At 30.4% G+C, this 11,786-nt stretch overlaps 1 protein-coding gene across 1 annotated transcript, besides 6 other annotated features; it reads right to left on the bottom strand.

Annotated features, from left to right (window-relative positions):
- Positions 1-537: 537 nt before the first annotated feature.
- Positions 538-3,155, bottom strand: ACLA_042870 (putative actin binding protein; the record flags this gene model as incomplete). The annotated part of the gene is made up of 4 exons (XM_001274994.1): positions 538-624; positions 750-2,657; positions 2,719-2,906; positions 2,963-3,155. 4 exons carry the CDS (start codon positions 3,153-3,155, stop codon positions 538-540), a joined length of 2,376 nt encoding a protein of 791 aa, XP_001274995.1.
- Positions 3,156-4,290: 1,135 nt separating this feature from the next.
- Positions 4,291-4,326: a microsatellite.
- A 438-nt stretch (positions 4,327-4,764) lies between these two features.
- Positions 4,765-4,823: a microsatellite.
- Positions 4,770-4,817: a microsatellite.
- A 907-nt stretch (positions 4,824-5,730) lies between the features above and the next one.
- Positions 5,731-5,893: a microsatellite.
- Positions 5,894-5,917: 24 nt separating this feature from the next.
- Positions 5,918-6,071: a microsatellite.
- Positions 6,072-8,235: 2,164 nt separating this feature from the next.
- Positions 8,236-8,320: a microsatellite.
- Positions 8,321-11,786: the final 3,466 nt, after the last annotated feature.

Here is an 11,786-nt window from a genome sequence, read left to right as displayed (position 1 = left end):
CAATCCCCAGGTGTAATGGTTGGTGGTTTCGACCATATATGTTCCTAAAGCGATCTGTGATCTAGTAGATTGTGTGAGATGTAAGTGTGAATAAAATTAGCTCAAAATCTAAACGTGCCTCATATTCCCCTCGACCATCCCACGAACCTGGAGGGGTAGTCCTTAGGTGCAAAGGATAAAGACCATGATTGCAAGAATGGGGTGCTAAAACATCTCAGTCCAATGTACAAAGAGATAAGCATTCTCGCAGAAGAGTAGGGTTGAACAAGAGTCATCTACTGTAACAGATAATCATCACATAAAGAGAATGGAGCAGGAGGGGAGAAAATAGCAAGAACAGGCAGATAAAGGTAGTAAAGCAGGATGCTGGACAGAAGCTCTTCTATACATTCTGTTGAATCAATTTTAATTGTAACCCTTCAAGAGATTAGATGCACCTGCTCCCCGAAACCTTCCATCATGAGCCCAAATGCAATCTTGGTGAACTTATGGAAGGCTGGGCTCAAAATCGAGGAGGTGAGATAGTTCTCCAGCTAACTACTTTCCAAGCTGGACATAATTCGCAGGAAAGAGGCCCTTCTTGCCGTTATACTCACCGAACCACCAGTCATCATCAGGGAATTCCTAAGACGTAGTCAGCCATGTAAGGAATCGAGTAGTGAACTCGTCCGAGAAGCACAAGGTGGAAATAATGAGATGAAGAACAACCGAAAACGCTTGGAGGGGAAAGAGTCTCAAAAGTCACTTACAATATTGAGTATTTCAGCGCCTTCGGGGAAGCTGACTTCATTATCCTCTGCGGCTTCGTAATCATACAACGCTATGGCAACTGGCGCTTTATCGTTCGAGGTACCCGTGGTGATGTCGTCAGCTGTAGACTTGAAAGCATCTTCCCGTAGTTCGTCGCTTCCGATGTTCAGCGTCGGTTGATTTGGCAGGTTTCCATCGCCCAATTCAACCAATTCAACGTAATTACTTGGGAACAAACCTCTGTGGCCGTGCACATTGGAACCGAGCCACCAGTCCTTATCGACCATCTCGATATCAGACACATAGTCTCCCTCTTTTAGATCAATCTCATTGTCTTCTGCCTTCTCGTAATCGTACTGTACGATAGCCCTGACCGTGCTGTCTCGCGAAGGTTCCACTACGGCAGCTTTGGCTGTTTCCCTACCAATGTCAATGGCGGCGCCCTCGAGCTTCTCTTCTTTCGGCAGAGCATGCTGAAGGCTCTGGGCCGGAATGACAGGTGGTGGGGAAAACTGATTTTCGCGAACACTTGTAACCTCCTGACTAACCGGCATGGCAATGCGAATCGGTGAAGCCTCACGTACTGGAGCCGGTGTTGGCGGTGTCGGGGACCTTGGCTGCTGGGGAGGATAAGGGACAGACTGGGGAGGTTGGAGTTCCAACCCGTCTTCTGATACTGTGTGTGCAGTTTCTGCACCGTTGAACGACGCATCGCGACCGGAATCGGGAAGGACAATCTGATCCTCGGATTTGGTTATCTCCGTGCTCGATTCATGCGCCAAATGTTCCTGGATCGCACTGATGCTCTCACTAGGGGGCGAGATTTCCGTTTCATCTTTTTCTGCGGAATCTTGTTGGGCACTGCCACTTTTTGCAGAACCGCCTGTATGAGTAGTCTGAACGGGAGCCCATGTTTTGCCGGTGTACGAACTTTTCCACTCCGCACTGCCACTTTGCTGTGTTTCGAGGGTACGTTGCTTGTCACTCATAGTGGGTATGTGAGGGACGTCGTTCTGCTCCTTTGCTTTGGCTTTTCTTTCAGCCCACTGTTGAGCAGGCGTCTTGCCTCCCTGATCTGCGAATGTCCGGCTTGCACTACCGATCTGCACGGCAGCGGGAGTTGGCTTAGATCCCAATTCGCTAGGTAGCGGGGCTTTTGTTCCTGTGAATGTCGAGCTAGAGTCGATCTTTTTTAACACTTTCGGCTTTGGCAAACTCGTCAAACGCTCAGGGTTGGGAGGCACAGTGGAATTGTTGGCAAAGTTCGATTGCTCCCCGAGAGTATGTTTCAAGGTAGGGGATGACACCCGATCTAGGTCTCCGGTTGGGGGGAGTTCGGGTTGCTTCTGAGCTTTAGAACGAATTGCGACAATGTCAACTTTACCAACAGGTTCGTATGCACCTTTGACGGGCTCGGGCCGGTCATCTTTTAGCTCACCGGCTTCTTTTGCCTGTCGCCTGATTGCTGCTATGTCAACTTTGCCAACTGGTTGATAACCACCTTTAACAACACCGTCGCTGACGTTGGCTGAGCGTTGATCATTATGGTGCGGGTGCACTTTAGTTTGCACCTGGGATTTGATCTCTTCAATATTGACCTTAGTTGGCTTGTAGGCAGATTGGACTTTCTCAAGTTCTGTCCTCGTGACTGGGGGCGCATCAGGACCCCATCCATCATCATTGCCACTTTTTGATGAGATATTCGGTCTCGCACCATCTCGCAGTGCGTTTGGGCCAGCCCTTGAGGGGACGAACGCAGATTTTGCGGCGGGAGGCCGGGATTCCGGACTCACTAATGGTGCTCTCTGTGGCACATACTTTGCACCTGATGCATCTCCAACCTTCTGGACAATACCTTCGGGTGAGAGATCTCCCTCAGATCGAGCAGTTATCTGAACATGATAGCCCTTTGCAATTTATGTGTTAGAAAAGAGTAATATAGGCATATGTAGAGGGCAGGGCACAAACAGGTAGAGATCTTGAGACAATGGACAGATGACTTGTGAAATATCCTTTCGTTCTCTCGGGTACACCTTCTCCACACCAAGCTAGGAGAACATTCTTCGGAAGTCCAGAATTTGGATCAGTTACTTTAACAAATGCAAATTGGATTTTGCCTTCAGAGAATTCATCAATGAGATCAACCAATTCACCCGCTAATATCTCTTCATATCAGCATGTTGATTGCTTTTGGTGTTATCCGAAAACTGACCTCCTGTGCTCTGAAGTTTCAATATACTCTCCTTATTATCTGAGCCTTGTTGAAATGCATTAACAAGAGGTGTTGACACGGAAAATAGTGCCCATTGCCCATAAGTAGGGGAGCCTGGAAGCGTGCAATTGATGACAGACTGATGACTCTTAGATATGGAGAGTCCGTTTAGGGAGACATTCAGGGATGCCATATTGGTGAGTAATGGGTCAATGTTTGATTGTTTGGGATTTGCTGGCTTCAATATAATGGCAGATATCAATCTTTTGGATTGTATCTAACGGTCTGTAAATGGATAAGATTGTTTGGTGTAGGATAATATAGGCTTGTGGTTGTAAATGATACCTAACTATTTCCAACCATTCAGTGGCATTGCGTTTCCAAGGATAGATTAAGTATATATATATATAATGGGAGGGGCTATAGGTCAGGCGCTCCAAAATTTTAGTGTTGCACTATCTTAAAGGCACCTAACATAATATAGTAGTTATCATAGAAATTAAAATACACATATTATATACTTAAGATAGTAAAACTCATAGGCCTTTAATTAAAATTTTATTTTCCTTATATATTAAGGAGCTCCATACTATCCTCTATCTCCTATTATCATATCCACACCTAGTATGCCATAGCAAGATAGGTATATAACTTGTTTGCTGCTGAGCAAAGATAAGAATAATAATAATCATCATAAGATCTTTATATAACTAATACTAATTAGTTTACTACTTTAGTGGTATGTCCTAGTTCCTAGGATAAATAAATAATTAAAAATTTAAATAATTTAAATAATTATTCTAATTAAGTTATATTAACTTACCATATAAAGTAGTTATTTTATTTACTTAGTCTATAGGATACCTACCAGCTTCTTAGTAGTTAAGCTACCTTTATTTTCTCCCTCTACTAGTGTTATTATTTTTAATTATTTTATTAGTTTCTTTATATTTATTTAATTAATATTAGCAAAGTCTTTAATATAATAGCTCCTATCTTTTATTAAATCTAGGTATAGAATAGCATAAGATAGTAATTAAAATATTCATGCTAGAATTAAATTTCATATTTTATAATAGAAAGTAGTTATTATATTAGATAACTAGACTTACTTATAAGTATCTATTATAATTATTATATAATATGTTATATAAGAAATAGAGTAGCAATAGGAAAATTAAGATTTTATTAGTTTATATATCCAATATAGAATAACTAATAGAAGAGTTATATAAAAACTACTTAGTAAATAAAAAGACATAATAGTACTAGAGATAGTATTACGTTTTATGACTCTATCTATAGATATTTTATTTATTTAGTGACTATATTATTATTCTATTATTATTAATTATTATTATTATCTTCTAGTAATAAGACTATAATCTTAGTAGATATAGTATTATTATCTATTATCACACTCTATAGAACCATCTATAGAAATTCTATAGAATTATTATAGTATTAATATTAATTTATCTAATTTATCTAAGGACCCCTTAATAATTACTTCCTTAGGACTACACTACTACCCATAATAAATAAAAATAATATTATTTTTATACCTACTTAGTAGGTATAATTAGATAACCTAATTTAGTTAGTAGTTATATAATTAGTAAAAGCTATATCCAGTTAGTAAGCTATAAAGATTAATATATATAAGGATTTAGTAGCTTTAATAGTATTAGTAAGAAGTTATTCTATAAGAAGGTATAAGAATTTATATTCTTCTAGTTATATATATTTATCTAAATATTTAATATACTTATATTCTAGATACTTATTAAGAGGTTAAAGAAATATATAATAACAATAATAACAATAATAACAATAATAACAATAATAACAATAAAAATAAATATTATACCTCTTTAATTACTAAATTAGTAGTAGATATAAGAGGTTATTAAAGGTCTATAAAGAGTATTTTTTTCTTCTTTAACTTATTTTATAGCTAGGGAACTAGGGAAATTATTAATAAGAATAATACAATTTATTATTATTCTATTATTACTTTTACTAATTATCTTTAGACTATTATATAATCTTAATCTATAGCTAAAATAGCTTAGAATCTTAATATATATCTTAAAGATTCTTAAGATACATAATATAACTTAGAGTTAGATAGTATTATTAGATATAGCCTTATCTATATAATAGATATAGATAACTAGTATTATACTCTTAAAAACTATTTTAAGATACCTCTAAGCTTAGCTAAATAATACTTAGATAATTATATTTATATTATTACTAATATTATTAACTATAAATTATCTTTAATTTATATTATTATAATAATCTCTCTTATAAAATAATATAGAGTAGGAGATACTAAATTTCCCCTAGTAGTATAAGCCCAGAGAAATCTAGACATTAGACTTAGAGATATTAATAATAAGCTAAATAAGAAAGTCTCTCTAGCTAAATTTATAAATATTATAAATTATAAGTAGACTAACTAATTTAATAAATTTAGTATATCTACTCCTCTAGCTATTTAGCTAAACCCTTTTATTAGATAGAATCTAGCTCTCTATAGTCAATATCTATAGGCTACTTAGTTAAGGTTTATCCTAATACGATCTAGATATAACTATCTAGTTATATAAAGCTCCCTATAAGGCCCCTCTGCCCTTATATATTCTTAATATCGCTAAGGATCCTTATATAATTAGGAAGATAGTCATAGCTAGCATAGTAGTTATTTATATAACTAATATATAAGAGTTTCTAATTAGTATAGTACTACTCCACACCTAAATAGTACTAATACTAATTAGTTAATAATTATAATAAAATAAATATTAGTAATAGTAGTAATAGATATTATAGAAACCTTAATAACTATAATACTAAAATAGTTAATAGTAGTAATACTAATAATACTAATAAGCTTAGTAGAACCAATAATAATAGTAATAAAGAGCCTACTATATAGAAGGCTCTATAAAGTAAGAATTATATAAGTTATAAGATAATAGAGAAATATACACCTAAATAGAAGAGTAAATACTAATACTAAAAAATAAATATACTAATTAAAATAACTAAATATATTATTAAGTATATTAGGATAGGAATAATAAATACCTAAAGTAAAATTACTAATGAAAGTAATAATATTAACTACTATTAGCTAAAATATTATATTATTATTATTATAGATGCTGTTTTAGCTTAAGTAATAAACTTTATAAGTATCTTCTATATTATATTCTATCAGAAGCTATCTTCTATATTAACGTTATTAAACTACTAAATCTACTAGTTATATATCTATTATTTATAGAGTTATTAAAGCTATAAGATAGTCTTAGATTTTACTCCTAGAAATATATAACTATTTATATTACCTTAATATTATAAAATAAGGAATGATAGTATATCTTAACTTAGGTTATATTATAATTATTATTAATTAAGCTTTTCTATTATAATATTCAATACTAGTTCTAGTTTAAGATATAGTAAATAATTTTATTTACTATAAATCTATATTACGAATACTATATTTATTAATAAAGTAAGGAGTATATTACTACCTAATTTAGATAGTAATTAAGATATATCTAGTAAATAGTCTTAGAGTGAATATATTAGTTAGAGCTAATATATTAAGTATATATAGTTTTATTATTAACTTTATCTATTATACAGTAGTTATTACCATATATAAAAATACTAAAATACTATTAATAATATTACTAAAGCTATACTATATAAAGCTAAGGCTAATATATACTTATAAGTAAATAGTTATATTATTATACATATCTGTATATAACTAGTAAAGCCTACTAAATATATGAAAGATTATAGCTATTTCTTTCAGCTATATTAATATCCTATATTAGTACTATTTTTATATATCTAGGATATAAATTTTAGTTATATTTTAGCTATTAATTAGTTAACTAAACCTATAGTAATACCAATAGTGTGGTATTAGAAGTTAGGCCTAATATCAAAGTTTAAAGTAATAAGTATCTATTATCTTAACATAGAATATATAACTAGCTTAATATTTATACTACTTATAAATATAATAAAGCCTATTCATATTTTAAATACACTAGATACGAAGATAATAGTCTTAGAAAATAATATTAGACTATATGGCTTAGTAGAGGTTATATAAGATCTAGCTAAGATAATAACAGTATATCTAACTATATAAATAAATATATCCTATAATTAATATACCTAAAGTATAATATATATAGATTTATTTATATAAATTCTAAATAGGAAGATAAGATCTAATACTTAGCTAAGTGATATAATATTAGATATTAGTATAGATAAGTTATTCATTAGACTTTTAATAAACTATATAAATACAGCTATATGGATTATTTAATAAATATAACTCTTATAGGCACCCTAGTATATATCCTAGATCTATTATTATTACTATTCCCTTATAAAAATTAATTAATGCCTCCCCTATTAATATAGAATATAACTATATCAGTGTTACTATTACTATCCTTTATTATTAATTATTTACTATACTATCTATAGAAGATTCTAGAAACTAAGTTAAAAAGCTATCTAGTAATTAATTTTCATAGAATAAATATATTAATTATATTAGATATTTACCCTGTCCCTTTATAGATAGAGATAATTATAAACATTATAGTAATATTTTACTAATAGCCTCTATTTCTAGATAGCTAATAGCTTACTAGTATTATTATATATTAGGGATTCCTAGGAATACTTTAAGGTTTATCTAATAAGATTTATTAATATTATTCCTCATGTTTAATATTAAGTAGATTTAATTTTCTATAATATAAAGATATTTCTATATATCTATATTAATAATTTTATTATCTATAGTTATATACTAGAAGACTATAAGTACTATCTACTAGCTTTTCTTAAGAGATATACTAAGATATATATTACCTTAAGTCTAACGTAAACTTTTATTATATATCTATGAGTATAGGTACGTAGCTAGAATATCTTCCTATTAGGTATAATAGCTACTAAGGATAAATTAAGAGCTATTAGTATATTAAAGTTCCCTTTTATACTAGCTAATCTAGATATCTATCTTAGTCTAACTAGATAGCTGGGAAGCTATATTCTATATTATACTAGAATAATATAGCTATTTTAAAACCATATTCTACCTTTTTCATCTCTCTTACTATGCTTATGTAGATTATCTTATCTTATTATATTCTATCTTTATTAAGAAATATAGGTATTCTACCTTGGTCATCTCTTCTCCCTCGCACCCACGCGGATTATCTTATCTCACTGTATTCTATCCTAGTTATCTCTTCTCCCTTATACTTATGCAGATTATCTTATTTTATTATATTCTATCTTTATTAAGAAAGATAACTATATATTAGTAGTATATTAATCTTTAAGGAATCTAAGTAGGGGATACTAATAACCCCTAAAAACTAGCTAATATATTATTATAATCACCCCTAATATATATACTACTAATCTCACTAAATTAGGAACTATACTAATTAGTAATTAGCTAATTAGATAGTGCCCCTACTACTACTACTACTAACTAATTATAGTATAATCCTATTATATCTCTAACTAACTAGACCCACTACCACCCTAACTAATTAGATTATAATCTAGCAGCTAATACTAATAACTAGGCCTCTTTATTATAGTATTATAACCCTAGACTCTATTATAGAAGAAAAAATTACTACTAGTTATCTTATTCTAAGATCTATAGAATACTAACTATCTAATTAGCTACTAGCTAATTATAGATAATATACTACTAGTTATAGAGCTATATAACCTATTCTATAAGATAACCTAGTGCATATATTACTACTAGTTTAGATATATCCAGCCTATTTATACTACTCTAAGAGTTATATACCCCTACTATACTAACACCTATAATAAGAAGCACTACATTTATAAGGAGAACCTATCTATCTATGAATATATAGTATACTATAAATAATATACTACTAATAGTACTAAGTACCTAGCCTAATATAAATATACCTAATAGCTATAGATCTAAATATATAATAAACTATAATACTTTATAGTGCTAGCAGACCATATGGGACCTGCTACACCAGCCTAGCTAGCTAGACTAGATACTATATGTAATGATAAAGAATAGAATATAGTTAGGCACAGAAAGTTATAGATTAATATAGAGAATAATCCTTGCCTCTCTATTAATTAGTAATTAACACTATCTTATAGTCTTAAAGTTATTAAATCATTAATATACTATCTAATTATTATTTAATAATATATACTATCACCCATGCCTCTATACTAACTAGTAATGCTAACCATCTTAACCATCTTAATTATAAAATAACTAAAAATCTTAACCTATACCTATAAAACTAAAGATAATAGTACTATATAAGCCTCCCTACTAACACTAATAACTATATAATAATAAATATCCCTACTAACCTACCTACTAAGGAAACATAGTGACAGCCTAGACCTACTCTAGATAATACCAAGACTCCTGAGCTAGCTGCCTAGTATAGTAGTATCCTAAGTATTAATATTAATATCTAAATTAATCTAAAAATCTATATTAATCAGGTTCTAGGCCTTAACTATTAACTCCCTCCTAACTAATACTATTATATAGATTAGTAACTATATTAGCTATAATATCTTAGATATATAAGATAGGCAGCCCTATCCCAGGCTTAAGTATGTGCTTAAGTAGAAATAGCTAATATAAGAGTTACTAGAGATAGGTAGAATATACCTATACCTAGTAGTATAGATAATATCCCCTAGATTAATATAATACTCTAAATACTCTAATATAATATCTATAACTCCCTTAATATTAGCATAGCACTACTACTCTAAGATGTGTAGCTCTAAAGATATATAGTTATTATTATTTAGGAATTATAGATTAATTATATATCTAACTTACCTCTTATATACTTCCTAAGATAGACTATAGACTAGTTTTATATTATCTAATTAGCTATAGCTAGTGAGGTAAGCTAACTATAAGTCTATATATATATTTAAAAATACCTATACTAGTAGGTAACCTTCATGTCTACCTATATAATTAGTATTAATATCTAGCTAACCCTAGATAGTCCTTAGATTATTATTTATAATATATATAACCCACCACAGAAAATAGAAAATAAGGGAGTAGCAGATCTCTAGGTAGTTATTAATATAATTAATTAATTAAATACTACTAGTAGACTAACTAAATATATTATTATTAGGGACTTTAATATCTATAATCTTCTCTAGGTAGATTTTAACTACTACCTATGCACCTAATATAATACTAAAAGGATAGAGGAACTTAAGCAGATTATAATCTAATAGCTACTAGAGTTAGCTATACTAGTTAGTATAATTATCTATCTATGCTTAATATCACTACCTAACCTAAATAAGCCATAAAATAAGCAGGATAATAATACTAACTTTAATAAGGACTTCCCTAATATAGGGAGTATAATTAATCTATCTTTTATTTCTCTAGGCCTAGTAGACTACATACACTATGTATAGGTGGCTAACCTAGATAATAACTCTGACTATCTACTAATTAAAACTAAGCTTAATATAAAATTTTAACCTAAGCTGCTAATAAAGCAGTAAAGCTAGACTATTATAGATATTAATATCCTAAATAATATACTAGTAGAGAGTCTTCTTAGTAATAGCCTATATATATGTACTATAACTAAGAAGTTAGACTAGTATATAATTAGTTTAGTTAGCATACTCTAGCATATAATTAATACTATAATCTTATAATATTATCTCTCTAAATACTCCTACCCTAGATTCACCCTAGAAGATTATATCCTTCTATATAAAAAGAAGAGAATTAAGCATACTATATCCTTATATTAAATATAGTACTAGACAGAAGTACTAGTATCCCTTTATAGTAACCTAGCCTAAGTAGCTAGGGCATATAAATACACAGTCTATATATATTAATATATTTTATTCCACTAGTAGATAACTAGTATTAATAATATAGATAATATCTAGTAGGCTATCTAGTAGACTAAAAACTAGGGACTATACTAGGCCTATACCCCCCCTCACTAACCTAGTATTAGATAACCTAGTATTCTGAGCTAAAGATAAAGCATAGCTCCTTATTTAATAATTCTTCCTCCTACCCCTACCTACTAATCTGGATAACCTTCATGATTTCACCTCCCCTAAGCTAATTCATATATTATTATTTACTAAACATAAAGTCTAATATACTATCTATATACTAAAGGTGGATAAAGCACCCAGCCTAGATATTAACTAGATACTTTAGGTAAGTATAGGGGTAGTAGTAATACCCCTAATAATTTTTTTTAATTAATATATCTAAATTAGATACTATCTAAACTACTTCTATGTTATAGCTACTATTATACATAGAAAATCCAGTAGATTACATTACTCTACCTCTAAAGTATACTAACCTATCACCCTACTAAGTATAATTAGTATGGTGCTAGAAGCCTTTATTATAGCCTAGCTTAGCTATCTAGTAGAGATATATTAGCTACTCCCTAATAACTACTTTAGGGGCTATAAGGGCTAGGGTATAGAGATAGTACTTTATATTATACTTATAATTATCTATATAGGATAGAAAGATAGTAAGATAATATCTATACTGCTTCTTAATATCTTAGAGGCCTTTAATAATATCTCTTATAACTAGCTCCTATATAACCTCTATATATACTAAATCTCTATATAGTATATTAACTAGCTTAGCAGCTTCCTTTATACCTAATCTATATTACTAGTACTGCTAGAATTCACC

This window comes from Aspergillus clavatus, genomic scaffold (genome assembly GCF_000002715.2).
Source record: "Aspergillus clavatus NRRL 1 1099423829792 genomic scaffold, whole genome shotgun sequence".
NCBI lineage: Eukaryota > Fungi > Ascomycota > Eurotiomycetes > Eurotiales > Aspergillaceae > Aspergillus > Aspergillus clavatus.
This window is presented reverse-complemented; position numbering and strand designations above follow the sequence as displayed.